General features: G+C 44.9%; 1 protein-coding gene across 5 annotated transcripts in view; it reads right to left on the bottom strand.

Annotated features, from left to right (window-relative positions):
* Positions 1-1,557: 1,557 nt before the first annotated feature.
* sema3b (sema domain, immunoglobulin domain (Ig), short basic domain, secreted, (semaphorin) 3B) overlaps positions 1,558-23,774 on the bottom strand; it is a 298,402-nt gene continuing 276,185 nt past the window's right edge. For 4 of the 5 annotated variants that reach the window (XM_068052095.1, XM_068052094.1, XM_068052099.1 and 1 more), the window contains 8 exons: positions 22,712-22,856; positions 18,548-18,767; positions 18,338-18,429; positions 13,526-13,567; positions 11,677-11,834; positions 9,483-9,538; positions 6,783-6,940; positions 1,558-3,750 (listed from right to left, as the gene is read on the bottom strand). In XM_068052095.1, coding sequence (XP_067908196.1) covers positions 3,292-3,750; positions 6,783-6,940; positions 9,483-9,538; positions 11,677-11,834; positions 13,526-13,567; positions 18,338-18,429; positions 18,548-18,767; positions 22,712-22,856 — 1,330 coding nt within the window. In that variant the 3' untranslated portion in view covers positions 1,558-3,291. The remainder of the gene's footprint in view (positions 3,751-6,782; positions 6,941-9,482; positions 9,539-11,676; positions 11,835-13,525; positions 13,568-18,337; positions 18,430-18,547; positions 18,768-22,711; positions 22,857-23,774) is intronic. The other variant, XM_068052098.1, reaches the window with a different exon arrangement.

Here is a 23,774-nt window from a genome sequence, read left to right as displayed (position 1 = left end):
TCACATAAGAACATAAGAACTAGAAGCAGGAGTAGGCAATTCAGCCCCTCGAGCCTGCTCTGCCATTCAATACGATCATGGCTGATCTCATCTCGGCCTCAACTCCACTTTCCTGCGTGTTCTCTACAACCATTCAACTTTTCACTAAGACCCCTGGTCTACCATCCCCATCATCAAACACTTCTATAGTCTCACTCCAATCCCTTTCCTATAACCACCACTCCTTCAGCTCCTGTATCCCATCCTATGCTTGTTGGTCCCCTAATTCCAATTTCTTGTTCATCCCCACTCCCTTGGCTCCACCAATGATGGAACAGCATTCTTGGTCTCCCTAACTCCCCAATGCCACCACCTTACTAATTCTCCACCTGCCCTTAAAAGCTTCCTTAAAATCTCTTTGTTAAGCTTATTTTTCAGTGCTTTCAATTCTAAAGACTCAAGCCTTGATCAATTTCAACCCAGACAGAGGTAAAAGGTCACTTGCCATAAGGATTTGTTAGAATGTTAACACAATGCCTGATTAATTGCCTCTAAAAGGAACTATTTCCTCTTAATGCAAATTGTAGCAAAATCCAAAACTCATTCTTAATTACAGCAGCCAAAATGTGACTACAAATAATGTAGTGACATAGTGCTCCCATGTTTTCAGCACATTTTAAAGCCTCTTTCAGTATGGCCACTGCACTACTTTTCCTTTTGACTACAACATAACCAGAAATAATTTCTATCACTGATTTCATGAGTACAATATTCTCTGGGTAAACCAAATTCACAGCCAAGTACATTTTGCATCTAAACACAGAATTAATATCACAAGATAATTACCAATGAGTAAGGCCGTTTGGCTCATCTTAGTTCATCCATCCAGAAAGATCAGAAAGATCAGAAAGATCCCCCATTGCAGCATCCAACTGGTTTTATCTGTGCTTCTAGTTCTACTCTTGTGATTTAGATTGAAGTAGTGTACAAAGAACACAGACAGTGAGAGAAATTGAAAGACAGAGACTAAGACAGAAAAACCCACAAAGAGAAACAGAAACACACAAAAAAATCCACTGGACCAATGTACCTCCCTCTCCCCCGTTCCCTCAACAGCAAGAGAGACAGAAAAACAAAGAGACAGACTGAGAGAAAGAGAGACAGATAGTGAGACGAGACAGACAATAACAATCGGGTACAGACGAGACACACAAAGTAAGAAATAGGAAAACAAAAGAGGGTGAGAGGACTTCTGTTAGATATCCACTGAACCGTAAACCCTGTTTATTTTGATTCTCAACCTGACCAGTTCCCCGCTATTCACATTTGCAGTTACAAGCCACAATAACTATTTTTATAAGAGTCTTATTTACCCCTCTTCTCCCAAGTTTCAGTTTTAGCTAATTGTGCTTTGTGCTGTTACTTTTCAAAAATTGAACACATAATTGCACCCCTTTACCTTGCCGAAACATTCATAGCAGCTGAGATGGCAGCACTTTGACTCTGAACCTTTCTCATCCACCCACCCCCTCCTCCTTGCTTCCGGCCTATGTCTCCCACCCCCATCCCATCCTTGGCAATTTGCATCCACCCCTTTTCTGCCCAGATTGAGTCAGCCCTGTGAACACCAAGTAACTGGCTGCTCTCAGCGCTGGTTTTAGCCATCCTTCTCAGCGGAATGTCTCTTGTTTCAGGTAATTATTAGCACCAATGCAGAAGTACTAATACTACACAAGTTAGTCCCACATTCAGCTAATTGCTGAACACACACAACTTGCCTTAAATCTATGCTTTAGTGATCAAAACAGTTTATTGGAAATAATGTACTTATAAACAGTGACAGGTTAGTACCTCAACATGTTAAAACAAATTGTACCTCACAAATAACATGGTTTTCGTCAATTCCCCTTGACATTCATTATGTAACCCAATAGAAAGCCTGGAAGGTGTTGGCTGCAATTTTTCTCGGCCTGGGCTTAAAATTTGTACTCAAAGTGGTGATTATACATAAGTAACCATTGACTTTTTGACCTTGCTCATGATGACGAACATGTCCTCTGTCCTGCATTCTGTGCTAGTTAATTATCTGATTAGAACCTCTTCTTCACCTCCCTAAGCATTGGTGAGACATATGTTGCCTCATAAAGGGGAAAGGTAGGAGAACCACTGATCATTTATAACTTTAACTAACCCTTCCCAAAGTCTTACGTCTTCCTTTCACAAAGTCACCACTGTTGAGCTAGTTTTCAAAGAAGCAGATTCATAAACGTTCAAACTCTTGTTAATCCCAATGCCAGGCTTGAGTACTTTGCAAGGCTGTTTCTCTGAAGTTCCTTTTTGTGTGTGCGTGGTATTTCTTTATTGTTACTGTGTTGTACATTCATCGGGAGTGGATTGAGTTGAGATCCGGTTGTCTCTAATGCCCAGAGTGTCGAGTGATGAAATGTGAATGATTGAGCAAACTTTGCTATTGTACGGTGCCAGCTTTAACAAGTGACAGGCATGATGTGTAGCAGCAAGTCCCATAGGCACCAACACCTTACTATAGGATCAAACCAAAAGAAAAGAACAGAAAGTTTCACTAGAGCATCACTTTCTTCAGGAACTCTCCAGATCTTCAATTAACCCCTTTCACCCATATATTTCCAAAGCTAAACAATAGGTAGGTTATTCTATCTACCATTTGGAGTGTAACTCAACTGGGTTGACTCTGAGGCAGCAATGCCAAGTATACATTGACAAGGTGCCAGTTTGTCCAAGGGCACTGATTCAATATTTGGACTTCTGTTACAGGGATTTTTAAAATCAATTTTCCCATTTACGATGCCACCTTGCACTTTGAAACATTGGCAGTATTTGGATTATGTGAGCCACAAAGGGTTAAAAACTCTTGGCAAGCCAGCAAGCCCTTCCCACAATGTCAGGCTTCAGCCTCTTCGGGCAATGTTCTTGACAGAATTGGAAAGAAGGAGAGACTCTTCCAAGGCACTAGATGCATCTATCATGATGCCCAAAGGGACAGAACAAGCCTCCCAAGACCCAAGAGATTGCTGGCAATCCTAATAAGCCCTAGTACTTATTATTGCTATCCATAGACATAAATACAAGAAGTAATTCCTAACACACTAGAACATAAAGTGATGGATGTTAGTGTCATAGTGGTTTCAATAGTGAGGAAAGTGTCCTTTCACTCAGTGGTTCATGTAAACGTTGTGCAGAGAAGGCTGGTGCGAGACACAGCTACTGGGCACCACTTCAGTCCTTGCTGTCACTCCCAGGATTGTTTCATCAGTTGCTTTCCTTTCCTCAAAATCACTGCACAACGGCACTACGGGGAGCCCTTTCAGCACGCAGGAGATCGTGCGTTCGACGATTCCGCCCCTTCCTCACCTCCTGCAGGTGCTTCCACTTGGTCTGCAGGTGGCGGGTCGAGGTGCGCTTGTGCTTGGGCTGCTTGCTCCTCCGCCTCCACACCTGCTCACAGATCTCATCCACCGTCTTCAGGCTGGGGTGGTCGAGCAGCTGCAGGAAGTCGCGGTACCACACTTTCTGGTTGGGGAAGGTCAAGGACGAGCTCCGGCCTGCCGCCGGGTCCTTGCGGAGGAGCTCGTCGGCCTGCTCCAACCTGATCACCTCCAGCGAGATGTGCATGAGGGTCTGGGTGAAGTCAAGCTCCATGGAGTGGCAGAAGAAGGTGCCGGCATTCTTGCGTTGGATGCTCCTCAGCAACAAGCCACGGTCAGTCTTAATGATGTGGTCATCTAACCGAACCTGCAAATAATAAAATACCCAACATTAATAGAGAACATCTTCTCCAAACAAACTGGAACAAAAGAAGATTCAATCGCAACTTTCTGTCTTGTTTGCTATCTTGTTTATGTTTTTATATAATTAGATTCACCTTCAGTAGAAACCAGTGTCTGACATAATGAAGTTGAAAGGCAAAGTTTTCTTGAATAAATGTGACTATTAGTGGCCAAAGTGTTGAAAAGACTGAGAAAGCTGCTTGCATTAATAACGGGAGATCACCTCAGCTGGAGATGTGTGTCCAACTCTGGGTCACCACACTTTAGAGCTGCAAGCGTCAAGGCCTAGGAAAGGGTTGCAGATGAAATTTGAGGGATGAGGAACTTCAGTTACATGAAGAGACTAGAGAAGCTGGTCTTGCTCTCCTTAGAGCAGAAAAGGTTAAGAAGAGATTTAACAGAGGTGATCAAAATTATGAGGAGTTTTGATAGAGCAGAGAGGGGGTAACTATTTCCACAAGCAGGAGGGTTGGTAATCAGGAGACTCTGATTGAAGATAATTGGCAAAAAAAGATGGGAGGAGATAAGGAGAATCTTTACACAGTGAATTGTTATGATCTGGAATGCACTGCCTGAAAGGCTGGTGGGAAAAGATTCAACAATAACTTTCAAAAGGGAATTGGATAAATACTTGAAAAGAAGAAATTTGCAGGGCTATGGGGAAAGGGCAGGGGGTGAGTGTCATAGAGTCATAGAGTTATACAGCACAGAAACAGGCCCATCGTGTCCGTGCCAGAGTGGGTTCAATTGGATAGCTCTCTCAAAGAGCTAACACAGACACAGTGGGGAGAATGGCCTTCTTCTGTGCTGCATTATTCTATGAAAAGGGCTACACTACAATTGAATGAAATCAGACTGTGAAATGGATGGAAATCAAGTCTAGGAGAAAATAGAATGGTTGCTAAGCAGATGATGTCAGAACAGGGGGACCTCGTTTTTTAACCCAATGACTGGCACTCCCAACTGGTTAAACTAGGTTTCCAGACAATCATTTATTGTAAATTCAGTGCTGGTGTACAACAATCACCCAGCCAATAATAGTGGGCCTTGCAGAATGATTGGTTGAATGAATGGTTTTTAAATGAAGATACCAATCCAAACCTTGCCTGAATATTTGCATAATTAACAGAAATAGCCCAACAGAGCAAAAGGCACTAGGAAGAGGAAAAGCAAAGTGAAAGACAGGAGCATAAAGACTGCAGGAGATGAGAATACATGGGGAGAGAAGGAATGAAAGAAAAGTAGAGATCAAGATAAAGAGAGATGGGGAGATAGAATGGGTGATAGATTTAAAGGAAAATGGAGAGAAAGACGAATAGATAAAAATGGTGATAGAGAGCGATAGAGCAAAAAAGAGAAAATTAGAGATAGAGGGAATAAAGTGAAATGGAGAGAAAGAATTAGGAAAAAGAAGGAAGAAATCTATAGAGAAGAGGCAATGGGAAAAAAGAGGCACAAGAATGGAAAGCTAGAAAACACATAGCACAAGGATATAAGTGAGACAGAAGAGCCATGATGAGTTGTAAGATTACGATATGAGGGCAAGTGGATGAGACCTTGAGACTGTGTATAAAATCCACATAAGTAAAGACCTGCATTTATATAGTGCCTTTCATGACCTCTGGACAGCTCAAAGTGCTCTACAGCCAATGAAGTACTTTCAAAGTGCAGTCACTGTTGTAATTAGAGAGTCCTGGAATGGTTGTAGCATAGAAGGCCATTTGGCCCATCATGTCCGTGCCGGCTCCCTGCAAGAGCAACTCACCTTGTCCCACTCCCCTGTGTTTTCTCTGTAGCCCTGCAAGTTTTTTCTCTTCAGATAATTATCCAGTTCTCTTTTGAAGGTCATGATTGAATCTGCCTCCGCCACATTCTCAGGCAGTGCATTCCAGATCCCAGCCACTTGCTGTGTAAAAAAGTTTTCCCTCATGTTGCTGTTGCCTCTTTTGCCAATCGCCTTAAATTGGTGTCCTCAGGTTCTGGATCCTTCGGCCTATGGGAACAGGCTCTCCCTATCTATTCTGTCCAGACCCCTCGTGAAAGTGACCCCTTCCAAAACTGTGGTGCCCGTCAAGGCCGAACCAGTGTTTTACACAAGTTTATTATAACTTCCTTGTTTTTGTACTCTTGCCCCTATTTATAAATCTCTGGATCCAGTATGCTTTATTAACCATTTTCTCAATTTGCACGGCAACCTTCAATGATTTGTGCACATATACACCCAGGTTCCTCTGCTCCTGCACTCCCTTTAGAATTGTACCCTTTATTTTATATTGCCTCTCCTCGTTCTTCCTACCAGAATGAATCACTTCACACTTTTCTGCATTAAATTTCATCTGCCACTTCTCTGCCCATTCCACCAACCTGTCTGTGTCCTCTTGAAGTTCATCACTATCCTCCTCACGGTTCACAACACTTCCAGGTTTTGTGTCATCTGCAACTTCATAATGTAGGAAACAGCAGCCAATTTACACACAGCAAGCTCCCACAAACAACAATGTGATAATAACCGGATAATCTGTTTTTGTGATGTTGATTAAGGGATAAATATTGGCCAGGACACTGGGGATATCTCCACTGCTCTTCTTCAAAATAGTGCCATGGGATCTTTTATACCCTCCTGTGAGGGTAAACAGGGCCTTAGTTTAACATCTCACCCGAAAGACAGCACCTCTGGCACTGAAATACTCCCCCGGAGCATCAGCCTCGATGTTTATGCTCAAGTCCTGGAGTGGGACTTGAACCTGGAAACACAGAGGCAAGAGCGCCACCAACTGAGCCATTGCTGACACTGCAATGAACTAGGAAATGTTTGAAATTTTGCTGGATTGAATTGTAAACAAGGTGTGTTTTGCTGTCTAGGAACATACAGAAAGATACACGGCAAAGAGAGTACAGGTGAAAATTCTGATTGGCATGTTGGAATGCTGGATGGGATAGTTGGCTTTTGCGTACAAACATGGAGGACATTTCTACATTTGCTGATCCAATAATAACCTTGGGAACTGTGTGTACCTCATCTCTTGGACCTCCGGAGCGTTTCTGGAATGTCCAGGTGACCTGGGCTTGCAGGGATTTGGGGATGCACTCCAGGAACGTGCTGCTGCCCTCCACTCCATACAGCTTCTTTTCTGTTACCCTGTGACGATGACGATCTGTAAAAAAAATGAAGTGTCTGGAGTTAAAGCTGCAAAACAATGGAATTTAACGGGGCTGTACCCCACCCGGACTCACAGAATCATAGACCAGAATTTTATACCTCCCAAGAGTGGGATGGTGGCGGGGGTGGGGTGGGGTGGGATGGGGGGGTTTGGGGGGGGAGAGGTGTAAAATGGAGTGGGAGGCTTGGGAGTCCTTCCCGACCCACTCTGGCATCTGCCACCATTTTACGCGGGGTGGCAGTGGTGAAAAACAGCCCGCCTGCCCCAGGTCAATCAAGGCCCTTATGTGGTCAGTTAACAGCCACTTAAGGGCCTCTGCCCGCCGCCATGGGATTTTGCCCTTGGCAAGCGAGCGGCCCGGGCCCGAGAAAAGACGTCTGTAAAACGTAGGCGGCTTTCTGACAGCCTGGGGGGTGGGGGGCCCTCCTAATCGGGCACCATGTGTCCGACGGAGGGCCCCCATCGATGCCCCAACCACCCCCAAAGCTCAACACTCCCCCTGCCCCCTCCAATTGACTGCCCTTGCCTCACTGGGGCCTGATCAATCACCCCCACTGAGGCCCCAAAAACTCACCTCTTTGTCGGGGCCGTCCTTCCTCTTCATCTTGAAGCTGGGCGCAGTCCCAGCAGTGGCCACCGCTCCCGGTGGCGCTGCTGGGACAAAGAGCTGCCGGCCTGCTGATTGGCCAGCAGCTCCATTAGGCGGGACTTCCTGCCTCAATGAGGTGGAAGTCCTGGCTCAGACCAATTAAGAGCCTGGGGACTGTAAAATCCAGTCTGGATCCCCTGGCCCGGCGGAGGCGGGATTGCCACCAAGCATTTGGTTGGTGGACGGCTCCTGTCCGATGAGCATAAAATTATGGCCATAGAATAGTACAGCACAGAAGGAGGCTATTCGGCTCATTGATTCTGTGCCAGCTCTTTCCCTGGGATGGTGGGATTGTTTAATGAGGAGAGATTAAGCAAACTGGGCCTGTATTCTCTAGAGTTTGGAAGAATGAAAGGTTATCTCATCGAAATTTATAAAATTCTTCCAGAGCGTGACAGAGTGGATGTAGATAGGGTGTTTCCTCTGGCTGGTGAGTCTAGAACCAGGGGACATTGTCTCAGAATAAGGGGCAGGCCATTTACGACTGAGGTGAGGAGGAATCTCTTCACTCAGAGGGTGGTGAATCTTTGGAATTCTCTAGCCCAGAGGGCTGTGGAAGTTCAATCATTCAGCACATTCAAGGCAGAAATCAATAGATTTCTGGAAAGTAATGACATCAAGGGATATGGGGATAGTGTGGGAAAGAGGCGTTGAGGTACATGATCAGCCATGATCTAATTGAATAGTGGAGCAGGCTCAATGGGGTGAATGGCCTACTTCTGTTCCTATGTACTTTTGCAGAGCAATTCAGTTTGTTCCATTCCCCCGCTCTTTCCCTATATCTTTTTTCTCCTTCAAGTATTTATCCAATTCCCTTTTAGAAGCTACTATTGAATCTGATTCCACCATCCTATCAAACAGTGCATTCCAAATCCCAACCCCTCATTGCCATAAAAAGCTTTTCCTCCTGTAGCCACCTTTTGCCACTCACTTTAAATCTGTGCTCGATGGTTATCGACCCTTCAGCCACTGGAAACAATTTCTTTTTAGTTACTCTTCTGAACCCTTCATGATTTTAAACACCTCTATCAAATCTCCTCTTAGCCTTCTCTGCTCGTGGAACAATTCTAATAAATCTCTACTGCACCTTCTCCAAACATCCCACATCCTTCCTAAAGTGTGGTGCCTATAATTGGGCACAATACTCCAACTGGGGCCAAACTAGTGTTTTATATGGATTTAGCATAACTTCCTGGATTTTGTACTCTATGCCTCTATTTATAAATCCCAGGATCCTATATGCCATAGATCCCATAGGACTCAGTTAAAGCTATCTTCTACTCAGACTAATGCTCCTTATACAATATGAACAGTGGTAAAAGCACCCAATGTAATGAAAAATGGTCTGGAGCAGCATCGTCAAGACCCATTGTTGCCGACCTCACCTACTGTATAAACAGGGCCGTTCAGCAATGATAGAAAGGGCCGCAGCAACATAGAAGAAATAGGTAGGAAAACAGCCAAAACAGCTTGGGATGTGGCTGTAAGAGGGCTCATGTGTTGTGGAGGATGGACCAGCCAGTGTTCCTGGTCCCGTTTGCTATTATTGACTCGTTAAAAAGCTCAAATACGTGGATGTCAAGTGAGTACTAGACAATGATCCCTGTGCACCTTCACCGTAGGCAATTTTAACCTATTGGGAAACTGATGGGATCGAGTGCACCGTGCCTGATTTTATTTCTTTCAGTACTAGGTTTTATCCTTAAGTCTCGGGAGGGAAGCTCGAACCCACAGCTATCTAACTGAGAGGTGACAGTACTACCACGGAGCCACGCTGATCTACATAGCAATTTCACTTCATTGCTGCTCTGAGATTGTATAATCTAAACAACAGGTGTTCCTGAACTCCAATCTGGAACAAGAGGATCAATATTTATATCATCGTACCTCCTGAACACAAAGTGTTAGGGTCTCCATTCCGCACGTCTTGACGCCGAAATCGCCTGCGGAGAGACAGAAATGTGTCTTAGTCTGTCTTATTGAAATGTCTTCAAGCTCCTCACACAATTAATTACTTTCTGAAGTGCAATGATTGTTAATGGGGCAGCCAGTTATCACACAGCAAGATCCCACAAACAGCAACTGAATGAATAACCAATTAACGTGGATTTGGTGGTGATGGTAGAAGGAGGAATGGCCAGCAGGAGAACTTCCTCCTCTTCCTTCAAAAGCACAACGGGATATAAAATGTCCAAATCTACCACCAGAACAGGCACAAAGAACCTTAGTTTATTGTCTCACACAACAGATAAATCTCCAAAGTGGAGTACTCTATCAGTACTGCACATAGATTGTGTGCTTAAACCTTGAAATGGGGCTCCGACACACAAACTTCTGGCCTAGAGGCAGGAGTATTCCCAACAGAGGCAAACTGGCACATTTCAGCAATGTAAATGATTTCCCAATATTCGTGATCAATTCTATAGATACTTAAAATGAGAATGACAGATGTAAATGTCTCATCCCATGCCTGCATCCTGAAGCTATTTCTTCCCTCATAGCTCTTGCATGCAATATGCCATCAAAGTACATATTCATGCTGTGTTGGTGGGTGGGGATGGGGTATTTTCCTTTAAAGCCCATTGCTTTAAGGGCAGAGAGGAGCTTTGCTTTCATGCATGATGTTGCCACAAGGAGAAACATTGGGGTGTATAATCAGATTGGGCCAGGATGTAGAAAAATTGAGGAAATTAAACATACTCAGTACTGACTGATGGATGTTTGGTGGACTGTATGTCTAAGGACAATGGCCCTGATATCAATGGGGAGGCTGAAAATAACCGAAGAACCCGGCAAAGCCACAGATGCAGAGGTCCTGTAGATCTTCACCAAGGCCTCATTTGCCCGGCAGCCAACCAAATGGACAGCCAGGCTGTCAGGAGGGAAGGGTCAATAGAGGCAGGAGGGGCACAGCTGGGGAGGCCTGGGAATGCTCCCTGGCAATCGCGAGCAGGATATCAGCACTGGTGTGGAATGTCCAGTTGATGATCGGGGCAGAGGGCTGTGGAGGCCTGTAATCAGAAATGGTGGCAATGAGAGCTAAAGGAGGCTGAAGGCTGCCTTGAAGGGCCCGGGGGAAGCACTCCTTCTCCTCCTGGCCCACAAGAGCCAATTGCCGTGGCCATTACCCAGATATCCGCTATGGTAAACATCTTGGCGTGTGCACCGTGTTGGGGTTAGATTACGTGGATTTCACTTCATAGCCCATCACCCGTCCATCATGGGGGCATTTAATTAATATCGAGGCCACGGCCTCCTTCCAGGGACACCTGCTGCATCTGTTACTTTGCAAAGCGCCCAGGAGAAAGCGTGCTGAGTGTATCTCTGTGGTAGCTGATCAAAAGTACCACATTCAAGGAAAGGGAATCCAGGCATGGGACACAGTGGGGCGTGGTTTTAAAATTAAAATATAATCTTTCATTCTCTTAACATGGAAGGAAATTATTTTTAGTTGCGTGAATAAGAGGACTATTAAAAGGCAGGGAGCAAGCAGCAGAGTGGGAGGCTCAGGTGAAGAGAAACACCAGCCGAATTGTACAGTCTTGGAGCCCAAGAACTGAAATGACCAGTCTCATTTTAACTAAAAACCTGGCATCCGGCAGAGTGGGGCTTGTATTCCACCAGTTTGGTTTTGGTTGAAACCCATACCAATGAAGTGAATGGAGAGGATTGAGCGAGTCTTACAGAGCTATATAAGATACAAAAAAGAGTGAAGAAAAAGGTACACTTGGAACACTGCTTCAAGATAAGCTGTGACACTAGGACAAGGAGGAACAGGTTCAAACTGGCAAGAGGCAAATGTAGGACCAATGTCAGGAAGTTCTTCACACCAAGAGGTGGATGACAAGTTCAACCATCCAGAAAGACCTTACAGTCCCTTCTCTGCCCTTCTCCAATTGTTTCTGAAAAAAATTAAGGAACAGTTGGATGCTATAATGGGGGTGCTCTAGGGTTTTTCGGGATGAATGAAGTAAGTTGGGGGAAAATGACTCCCCTCCTCCCCACCCCCCCTCCCCTCATTAGTGTCTTGTGATAATATAATGAGCCATGATGGCAACAGTTGCCCCCTCTCTCCATTTACCTTTTGGTGTTTGCCAGGTACCTGGTGCAGGTGTTTCCATCCCAGGCACAGTATGGATCCCGGGCCAAGCAACATTCAGCACATGCCTTCCCATAGATGCTGCAGCGCTGTAAAGGCAGCTGGGATATTGCTGTATCTGAGCCAATGTACAACTGTTGCTGTTTAAAAACAAAACAAAAAAGGCAGACATCTGTAAAGATTAGGAATGGTAATGATTTTCTCGCAGTTACAAATGATTCAGATAGCTTCATAACATTTTTGTGAAGAAATTCCAGCAGAAATACAAATCAAATTTTCAATGCAACGATTTCACAGTCAAAGTTGCACCAGCTACCATTGAGCTGTTTGTCCCACAGAAGCACTCAGTTCCTGGGAAAAGAATATGACAAGATTTCACACAGGCTATGTGAATTATTGCCAAGGGTGTCCAATTTGTGCAGATAGTCTTACATTCTCCAAGCTGTGGTACGATTCTGTGGCCCTCAACCAACTTTCTTCTCTCCTCTTCTAGGGTCACTGGCCCTTGATGGCTCTCCACCACTGCTTGATGACCTTTGGCCTCTCGCTCGATTGGGCCATTTGGTTGACATGACCTTGACAGCGAGTGTCCTCCCCACTGACATCCCAAACACACATGCACTTTCCAGCAGGGTTCAAGGATGGCCATCAGGAGCAGAAAAACCCCGATTTGATTTTTTTCCTGTCTAGTAAAAGGTGTTAACGTGAACTGTTGGCCCCCAACAATTGACATAATCCAACTGCACTGATCAGGGACTGAATCAGGGACCAGCCTTACCTTCCAGTGCATTTACCCACAAAGCTGTGGGATATGCTTGATTGGCAGTGAAGTTAAAACCAGAATTTATTCCAATGTTTTGTAAACAATGTTGGGATTTATCTTCTCAACTCACCCACAATAACACAATGCACATTAAACTGTACTTGGCTTCACATACTGTGACCAAAACTCACCATCCAGCACACATCCTGAAGATTCCGTTCCTATCTATTCCAGTTGCAGCCTGATAATCACCTGCAACGCCTTCGCTTCCTGCTCTTGCACCGTGTCCCCCATAAGGATCTATCCTTGGCCCCCTCCTATTTCTCATCTACATGCTGCCCCTCAACGACATTGTCCAAAAATGCAATGTCAGTTTTCACATGTACATTAACAATGCCAGCTGTACCTCACGACCAGCTCTCTCAACCCTTCCACTGATTGTCCGATATCCAACATTAGATGAGCAGAAATTTCCTACAATTAAATATTGGGTAGACCAAAGCTATTGTCCACGGTCCCTGCCACAAACTCTGTTCCCTAGCCACCGATTCCATGCCTTTCCCTGGCGACTATCTGAGTGTTACGACCTCAGTGAGAGAGTCGTGTGCAGCTGAGGCAGGTCGGAGACCTCGTGGAGTTAAGTATAAATTAAAAATTGGGATTGTTGAGGGTGGTAAGACCAGCAAATCGCAATGGTCAAACACCTCTGAGGGGATCGTTTGGATCCGCAGGGGCTACCTCCAATTCAGACAGCCCCCTGGGCTGCAGTAGGAAAACCACCTCCATGAAGCTGGCCGCCTCCCCACATGGCAAGGGGCTGTCCTGTCATTGACAAAATGCCGTCGGCCCCATAAAATAGCCGTTAATTATGCAAATCCAAGGAGGTGGGCAGTTGATCCGCCTCGCAGTCTGCCGCTGGGACACTTCCTGACACGGCTCCTTGCTATTTTAGCGGCACCACTGGCTCTGTTCCCGCCACCCAGGGGTTAGTAAAATTCTGCCCTTTTAATGGTCATCTTTAAGGAAACAGAATCTCAAAGTAAAGGTCCAGTAAGGTGCTGTACTTACTCTTTTTGATGAGAGCTGCATGCTCGTTATAGGTGCAGAGTCCTGAAACAGAAAAGATCAGTTGTCAGCATATGATCAGCAACAAAATGTAAAGGTGCTCCTCAAAAAAACCACTTCAGATGTGATCCAATCTAACCTTTGGTTTCAGAACTCTCATCACACACTGGAGCATTCTAATGCATTCATGCATCCAATCTACCTTCCAAATTACAGACACAATTATCTCTGGTTTTCCTCCTGAGGACCATTCTAACACCTCACGCATTGGGCTGAATTTTACAGACCCCCTCCCCGACGTTGGGAGTTGTGGTGGGGGGCGGAAAATGCCACTGGGAGAGGGCCGCCATGCACCCCGACACTGGGAGGGCTCGGCCCCATATTGCTGGCGGCGGCAAGGCCTCGTGGCGGCTCACCCCCCCCACCCACCGCTCGGCGATGGGATCACCATTAACATACTTAAATAAATTTAAATTCATGAATGAATTACAATTACGTTACCGCCGTCTGTCCCGGTGCGATGTGCATGCCGCTGGCCGGCACTCCCGTGCCTTCAGATCCCCATCCGGGGAACCGAGGTGGAACACTGGTGGGGAGTGGGGGGAGGAGGTAAGTATCTGAGAGCGGGTGGAGGGGAGCAGGAAACAGGGTCAAAGTCATAACATTGGTGTAGGGGATGGTGGGAAGGGTTATAATGTAAAGTTTATGCACTTGGTGGTGGGGGGGGGGTGCGGGGGGAGAAGGTTAGGTGGATAAAGCAAGTGATTTTGGGGGGGAGCCAATAATTAATTCTATGGCTATTGGTGGGGGTGGGGGGGGTGGGAGAGAGGCAAGATAAATTTATTTAATGTTTTAAATCTATGTATCTTTAAGTATTTAAATTGAACAGTAGGGTTCGAAGCCCTTTAAAAATGGCTCCAGCGCCTACGCACAGGCAGCTGACGCCATTGGCGAGGACAGACAGCCCGCCCCCTCCATGTCATCGAGGGGGTGGAGTGGGGGGGGGGGGAGGGGTGGGGGTGGTCCGCCCCGGCTATTTAAATGAACCGCCGCGCTTAATATTGCGGTGGCTCCGCAACATGCAGCCCGCACAGGCGGGCCACCATTGTTTTCATCCGCCACGGAGTATAAATCTCAGCCCATTTTCTTTGTCTAGGAAGTCGAGTCATGAGTAGGAAATTGGGTCATGTGTTGGAAATTGTGTTGGAAGTCCAGTCAGATACAGGAAGTTTGGGTCATGTGTTGGAAATTGGGACATGTGTAAGAAATTGATCATGTGTAGGAAGTTACATTATGTGTAGGAAGTTTTGTCACGCGCACACAAGACTAATAGTGGATATGTCAAGTATATTGTTACGGAAACTTTAAGAATAGTCTGGGAATGTTATGAATTATCTAATTGTTCCATAAGTAATTTGCAAGCACGAATACAGAACCAGAGAGAATATATTCAAACCAGTGGTACAGTGATCAATCTCTATAACCTGCAGCATAAGTATACTTATATTAATATGTCTCTTGTTATGAACACTAGATTTTGTAGTATGGTTATGTTTTAAAAACTGTGATCTTTAATGCACTGTAAAATGGACATTCGGAAGAAACATGTGACCTCATACTAAATCTACCCAGAGACAAGCTAGGCGTTTTGGTTCCCATGAAAACAAAGAACCCAGATCAAAGACCCTTTTGAAAGCAGGGTGCAAGGTCGTATCACCTAAAGGACAATGGGTTTCGCTCTCCCAGACTCTCAGATTGTAAACAAGGAGCCAGGGGCTCTAAAATGCAAATTCAAGTTGTAAGTTTTAACACCTGGAAACAAAGGAATGCCCAGGTGGTTTTGCTATGGTCAGACTTATGGTCTCTGAGCGTTATCAAAGGCAAATGATCTGGATAAACTCGACAGGTCTGGAGATTGAAAGGAAGAAATAAGGACCAGCAGAGCTGAACAGCGTTATGGGAGAGAGAGAGAGCCAAGTGGGCTGTTTTTCTGAGGGAAACAGCTGCTCTAGATCACTGATACAGCAAACAGCTGCTGAGACTTGAGCCCGGTTTGAAGGCTTGAGGAGGATAAAAGACCAATGGGGGTCACCAGAGATTGCCTTATTAACAGAAGACTAGTCGAATGAGGATGTTGGCTTTAGGAAGGACACTGGGAGATCCAACCCACTGCAGCTGGGAGGAGTCTGGGACTTTTAACCACAAGGATACCTGTTTCACTAAGAACACTGTGTAAGGTATAAATGTGGTGTGGGGTTTTGGAGTGTGTTAATAAGTTAATGGGAAATATCTTTTTCTGTAATTTAGTGTATTAGCTACCTACTAATACTGTTTAGTTAATGTTGACTTTTCGTTCAGTTATTCCAGTAAAAATCTTAAAACATGAAATCTCGTGTGATACAGCACAGAAATAGGCCATTCGGCCCATCGTGTCTGTGCTGGCCATACAGCACCTAACTATTCTAATCCCATATTCCTGCACTTGGCCCATAGCCTTGTATGCTATTGCATTTCAAGTGCTCATCTAAATACTTCTTAAATGTTGTGAGGGTTCCTGCCTCCACCACCTCTTCAGGCAGTGTGTTCCACATTCCAACCACCCACTGGGTGATAACATGCTTCCTCGAATCCACCCTAAACCTCCTGCCCCTTACCCTAAATCTATGCCCCTGGTTCTTGACCCCTCTGCTAAGGGAAAACGTTTCTTCCTATTGAACCTATCAATGCCCCTCATAATTTTGTACACCTCAATCATGTCCCCCCTCAGCCTTCTCTGCTCCAAGGAAAACAACCCTAGCCTTTTCAGTCTCTCTTCATAGCTGAAATGCTCCAGCCCAGGCAACATCCTGGTGAATCTCCTCTGCATCCTCTCCAGTGTAATCACATCCTTCCTATAGTGTGATGCCCAGAACTGTACACAGTCCTCCAGCTGTGGCCGAGCTAGTGTTTTATACAGCTCCATCATAACCTCCCTGCTCTTATATTCTATGCCTCGGCTAATAAAGGCAAGTATCCCATATGCCTTCCTAACCATCTTATCTACCTGTGCTGCTGCCTTCAGTGATCTATGGACAAGTACACCAAGGTCCCTCTGACCCTCTGTACTTCCTAGGGTCCTACCATCCATTGTATATTCCCTTGCCTTGTTAGTCCTCCCAAAATGCATTACCTCACACTTTTCAGGATTAAATTCCATTTGCCACTGCTCTGCCCATCTTACCAGCCCATCTATATCGTCCTGTAATCTAAGGATTTCCTCCTCACTATTTACGACACCACCAATTTTCGTGTCATCTGCGAACTTACTGATCATACCTCCTATATTCACGTCTAAATCATTAATGTACACTACAAACTAGGGCGGCACAGTGGCGCAGTGGTTAGCACCGCAGCTTCACAGCTCCAGCGACCCGGGTTCAATTCTGGGTACTGCCTGTGCGGAGTTTGCAAGTTCTCTCTGTGTCTGCGTGGGTTTTCGCCAGGTGCTCCGGTTTCCTCCCACAGCCAAAAAGAACTTGCAGGTTGATAGGTAAATTGGCCATTATAAATTGCCCCTAGTATAGGTAGGTGGTAGGAGAATATAGGAAAGGTGGGGATGTGGTAGGAATGTAGGATTAGGATAAATGGGTGGTTGATGGTCGGCACAGACTCGGTGGGCCGAAGGGCCTGTTTCAGTGCTGTATCTCTAAATAAATAAAATAAAACAGCAAGGGTCCCAGAACCGATCCCTGTGGTACACCACTGGTCACAGGCTTCCAATCGCAAAAACAGCCCTCGACCATTACCCTCTGCCTCCCGCCAGTAAGCCAATTCTGGATCCAATTTGCGAAATTGCCCTGGATCCCATGGGCTCTTACCTTCTTAACCAACCTCCCATGCGGGTCCTTATCAAAAGCCTTACTGAAATCCATGTATACTACATCAACTGCTTTACCCTCATCGACACATCTAGTTACCTCCTCGAAAAATTCAATCAAGTTAGTTAGACACGATCTCCCCTTGACAAAGCCGTGCTGAGTATCTATGATTAATCCCTGCCTCTCCAAGTGGAGATTAATCCTGTCCCTCAGAAGTTTTTCCAATATTTTCCCAACCACTGATGTTAGACTCACAGATTCTTTAATCTGTCACTGGGAGGTTTACATCTCTTGTTTTAAAGTTAATGTTCTCTCCTAAGGTTGTAACACTCTAAAAACACAGACATACATTACATGAACTTTCCAAATCCCATTTCACAGATCCATTCTGGGTCACCATTCCTTCCATCCTAGGCTATCCTAACTGGGACATTGATGCCTATGTTTAAGGTAGCTTTGAATTGACGTTTACTTCACGGGACATCAGGTACATGAAGAGACTAAAGAAGTAGGCCTGTTCTCCTTACAGAAGAAATGGTTAAGGGGAGATTGAATTGAAGTATTCAAAATTATGAAGGGTTCTTTTTAAGCAATTAAGAAGAAACTGTTTCAGGTGGCAGGAGGGTCAGTAACCAAAGGACACAGATTTAAGGTAATTGACAAAAGAATCAGAGATGTAATGAGAAGTTTTTTACGCAGTGAGTTGTTATGTTCTGGAATGCTCTGCCTGAAAGGACAGTGGAAGCAGATGCAATAATAACTTTCAAAAGGGAATTGGATAAATATTTGAAGGGGAAACTTTCAAGACTATGGGCAAAGAGCAGGGGACAGGGACTAATTGGATCTCTTTCATGGAGCTGGCACAGGCTCAATAGGCTGAGTTATATCATTCTATGATTCTGTGTGAAGATCCAGGTACAGGAATGAAGAAGTTAGTTTTTATCGTTCCGTATCTTACCTTGAAGACTTGTAGTTCTTCGAGAAGAAGTTCTTCCATGTTCTTCCAGCTTTCCTTTGGTACCGAGATCACTTTCAAAACTGTCCCAACATCTATGAATCCAAATGGACAGAAAAGATTGGAGGACTGCAGCAGCCTGAGTGCATTCAGTGCAAACAAAAAAAAAGATTGTTTAGAGGCACCTTGCAGCCGGTTAAAAAATAAAGATACCTGTCCCAATAAACATGACGTCGTATCGCCCATCGCCTGCATCCACTCTGTCCACCACTATCTGAGTAAAGCTGTATTCAACATTGGTCTTCACTAGGACTGGGCGATGGTTGATGGGGTTGATGGGATTGTACATCAGAGGATGGTTACGGGCAAACAACACAACGTCGTCAGGAAACTCCTTCGTTGATTGAAAGCCCCCAAAGGTTTTGCTTGGACACTGGAGAGATAAAAAAAAAACAGGAGTCAACTGTCAGAACTTTGTGTATCTCAATCTTCAAGAAGAAAATTGAGAAAAATCATCATTCTAGTGATAACTGCTAAATTCCAGAAAACGTGTTAAGAGGGATAATCCTGGAGCCTATATTTACTCAGTTTCACATTTATTGTGCAGAATAAAAGGATTACAAGCATGCAGCTCCTCACTCAAATCCTCCACCAGTCTCTGATAAGTGCTCAACTAAGACCCCAATTAACATCCTTCACCTGCATATAATCAAACCATTGACACACAATTAACAGATTAACAATAACTACAGCTAGTTAACAAAGCCATGGCTCCATTGCGATGTGGTATGATTCCACTGGAGAACATACAAAATTGGGAATACAACAAAACCAGCCACATGAAGCCATGCACCTCAATATCATTATCATGCTCACCCTTTTTCCCAAATCATCCCTATTCTATTGCACTCGTTGTACAGAAGGTATGGTACTGGTCTATTCCAAGCAGCAAGGTCCGAGCTTGGGGCTACGCTCCTGGGAAAGTGATGGAGGCATGCAATTAGCCTCAGAATAGTTTGGGCAGGGAGAGAGGAGAACCAGGCCAGGATTTCTGCTCCTCATTGCTATTCAATGACTTGAGAAGTGCGAGTGTATGGCTAAGGGCTGAGGACAGGGCTAGGCCTGGTCGCAATGTCCCACAAAATCAGAAAGCCTAGCAAACAATCACCATCTGGGCATACACACGAAGGATGGTTATTTGGGTGTGATACTGAAGAACAGCTATCATCCATGGAACCATATCAGACAGCAGCTTCCAACAAAATGGGATGTACCAAACTCAATGCACCTGATACAACATTGACAATGAAAACCTTCATTTATATAGCACCTTTATAAAGGAGTGGAATATTGAGGTTAGTGAATTTAACCCCAAATATTGAGCTAGACAAGTTAGTCACCAGGAGCAGAGGGTGAAATGTTGAGATTGCTGCTCTAGTCATTGTGGTGGAGAATATCAGGAAAACTGTGAGCTCCCTCATGCATGGGACAATGGCAGGAATAGTGTGTGGGAGAAAGGACTGAAGAGTCATGTTGCTGGAAAAATACAGGAGATGGATGGGGCATTACTGAAGGGGAAGAAGAGAAATGGCCAAAGAGAAAATTGAGAGTAAAAGGATTATATCTGGAAGGGCAGCCAGTCTGAATGTGAAAATGGATACAGAGAGAGGTGTTACATTACTTGGACCAGTAGCAGAGAGCTGGGCAGTTTGGGTGCAGATGGATGCGGAGAGGGGTATTACATTACTTGGACCAGTAGCAGAGAGCTGGGCAGTTTGGGTGCAGATGGATGCGGAGAGGGGTATTACATTACTTGGACCAGTAGCAGAGAGCTGGGCAGTTTGGGTGCAGTTGAGAGTTGCTTTTGTTCCTCTGTTGGCCTTTGACAAACTATCACCATGAATCTGACCTTTGTGTCAGTTAGAAAGGGCAGAAGCCTAGCAGCCAGGTATTGCCGCTACATTAAAGCGTGGGCCCCAGCGCGCACACTATCAACAGGAGCTCAGAGCTCATATCCTGCAGCAGACAAGAAGCCCCCAGATTGTCTCAAGTTGCAGAGCCACTGAGAAGATCGATGGACAAAGATGTTCACTTTCAGTGGTTACAACACCACACTCAAGCACTATATCAGCTCAAGCAACTCCTCACGCAAACTCCAGTGTTGAAATACTATAGCTTGCATGAAGAGGTCACAATCCAATGTGATGCATCAGAGAAAGGACTTGGAGCCACCCATCTTCAGAATGAGCATAGAATCAGAGAAAGTTTTAAGGCACAGAAAGAGGCCACTTGGCCCATCGTGCCTGTGCCAGCCGAAAAACGATCCACCCTGTCTAATCCCACCTTCTTGCATTTGGTCTGTAGCCCTGCAGATTACAGCACTTGAGGTGCATATTCAGACTCTTTTAAATGAGTTGAGGGTTTCTGCCTCAACCACACTGTCAGGCAGTGAGTTCCAGACCCCCACCGCCCTCTGGGTGAAAAAACTTTCCCTCATCTCCCCTCTAATCATTCTACCAATTGCTTTAAATCTATTCCACCTAGTCACTGACCTCTCTGCTAAGGTAAATACGCCCTTCACATCCACTCTATCCAGGCCCTCAAAATTTTGCACATATCAAATCTCCCCTCAGCCTCCTCTGCTCCAAGGAGAACAACTCCAGCCTATCCAATTTTTCCTCATAGCTGCATTTTTCCAGTCCTGGCAAAATCCTCGTAAATCTCCTCTGTACCCACTCTAGTGCAATTACATCCTTTCTGTAATGAGGTGACCAGAACTGCACACAGTACTCAAGTTGTGGCCTAATCAATGAGTTATACAGTTTCAGCATAACCTCCCTACTCTTATATTCTATACCTCGGCTAATAAAGGGAGGTCAGTTACCTTTCCCTCACACGCCTTGAGCAAAGCAGAATGCAACTATGCTCAAATAGAGAAGGAATGCTTGGCCATGTTCTTCAGCTGCGAGACGTTTGACCAACACATTCAAGGCAGGAAGGTCACGGTGCACACTGAACACAAGCCACTTGTTCCAATCTTCAGCAAAGCCTTCACAGTGCACCAAAGAGGCTTCAAAGAATGATGTTGAGATTATAGAACAAACAGCTAGATGTCACGTTCTATCCTGGGAAGGAGATGTACATAGCTGAATAGTTGAGTAGAGACTACATTACAGTCAGCATGTAGCACAGTGATCCCAGGATTGTAGGAGGAACAAGGGAGAATTGACATTTATTGGTGTTTCTCAATCCTCCTTTATGGCAGTGTTTGCCTAGTTTGTCACCTAATCAAATTATGGTCTGTGAATGGAACAATAAGGAACCCTCTCCATTCAGAATGTCATTGCAAAGCAAACCTTATCGATATTGCTTGCTTGAAGCCTACTTTGCACCAACAGTATGAATTGAGCCTTAAACCTACTTCTTTCTGGCTCATGAGCTAACAGCAGTAGTGTCAGCTGTGGTTTAGTTGGTACCACTCTCACCTCTGAATCACAAGGTTCTGTGTTCAAACACCATTCCCAGGCTTGAGCACAAAAATCAAGGCTGACGCTCCAGTGCAGAAGTGAGGGAGTGCTGCACTGTTGCCGGTGCTGTCTTTTGGATGAGATTTTAAACTGAGGCCCCAATTGTTTGCTCGGGTGAATGTAAAAGATCCTATGGCACTGTTTCGAAGAAGAGGAGAGGAGTTATCCCTGGTGTCCCGCTAATTTTAATCCCTCAATCAACGTCACCAAAAAAAAAAACAGATTATCTGGAATTATCACATTGCTGTTTGTGGGAGCTTGCTGTGCACATTGCCACGCTTCCTACATTACAACAGTGACTACACTTCAAAAAGTACTTCATTGGCTGTAGAGCACTTTGAGACATTTGGTGGTTGTGAAAGGTGCTATATAAATGCAAGTCTTTTTTTAATTGAATCAAGGTCAATCAGAAATCTTACTCCTAGAAAACATGATTTGTATCAACTGGGTGATAATTGGCAAAAGAACCAGAGAGGGGAGAAGAAATGTTTTTTACACAGTGTGTTGTTATCTGGAATTCACTGTCTGGAATAGCGACAAAAGCAGATTTAATAGTAACTTTCAAAAGGGAATTCGAAAAGGAAATATTTGCAGCGTATAGAGAAAGAGCTGGGGGAGTGGGACTAATCGGATAGCTCTTTCAAAGAGACAGCACATGCATGATGGGCTGAATGGCCTCATTCTGTGCTTTATGATTCTATGAAAGATTATATGTTAAAGACTACACAAAATTAATCTTCATAACTTTGTACATTATAATAATGACTGTTGGGTACAGCTTCATTATGAAATCAATGACTGCCTTCACAATTAGTTCATTGTGTTACTGTTGCATTCAATTTGACCCTACCATTCCTGGTCGAGGGTATGGCACTTTCCCCTGGTACGGTACCCACTGATAGTTCGGCCCTTCCTTGTGTGCGAAGGGTCCTAGGAAAGCTCTGCGAATATCATTCATGCTGTACACACATACAGCTGAGCCTTTGAAGACATTACTGAAACAAACAGCACAAAGTATAAAACAATTAGTAACAAGTGGGACACAAGTGCAGTGTTAAAACCGCATAAATGGCAGTATCACATTTTAAAATACAGCACAAACTTTCATATTGCCTTTGTAAAGGGTGTGAGGGGGAAACTTAACATTCTTCCTGGGGAATGCACAGCAATGCCCCACACCTCCAGAGTCTTCCATTGTACTTATGGCCACTTTGGCCAGGGAGGGGGTTTGGGAGGCAGCCCAGTTGCATGTAAGTCATTAGACCTCCCTCAGACCCACTGTTTGCTTCAGTACCAGAGGTGAGGCCTCAGCACTTACACTGAGACCTGCCACTCCTGGGATACTTGGGGCTTGCACCTTCATCTTCGGAAATATGAGCTCAAAATTCCTCCACATGCTAGTTATCCTGCAGCACAGTCATGTTCCCATTACGATGGGCTGCACATCACAGTCATTACAGAAACCTGACTAGATTCTCAGATTTTGCTGCAACCTATAATCTTATAAAAAAGGGAGGAGAGCCTTACTGTTGGTAATGCACACCAGGTATTCACCCTCATGTGGTACAGATGACTCAGGCACGTTTCCGTGGTGATTCCTGTGCATGTACACATCAATTGCTGTGACTAGTGGGGTACCACAGGGATCAGTGCTCCGGCCACAGATGTTCACAATATATATCAATGATTTGGACGTGGGGACCAAATGTCATATTTCCAAGTTCGCGGATGACACAAAACTAGGTGGGAATGTGTGTTGTGAGGAAGATGCAAAGTGACTTCAAGGGGCTTTGGACAGACTTAGTGAGTGGACAAGAATGTGGCAGATGGAATATAATGTTGAAAAACGTGAGGATCTCCACTTTGGTAGGAGGAATAGATGTGCAGAGTATTTCTTAAATGGTAAGCAATTA

Source organism: Heterodontus francisci, chromosome 19 (assembly GCF_036365525.1).
Source record: "Heterodontus francisci isolate sHetFra1 chromosome 19, sHetFra1.hap1, whole genome shotgun sequence".
Classification (NCBI taxonomy): domain Eukaryota; kingdom Metazoa; phylum Chordata; class Chondrichthyes; order Heterodontiformes; family Heterodontidae; genus Heterodontus; species Heterodontus francisci.
Note: the sequence above shows the minus strand (reverse complement) of the source record. Positions and strands in the feature narration are given on the sequence as shown.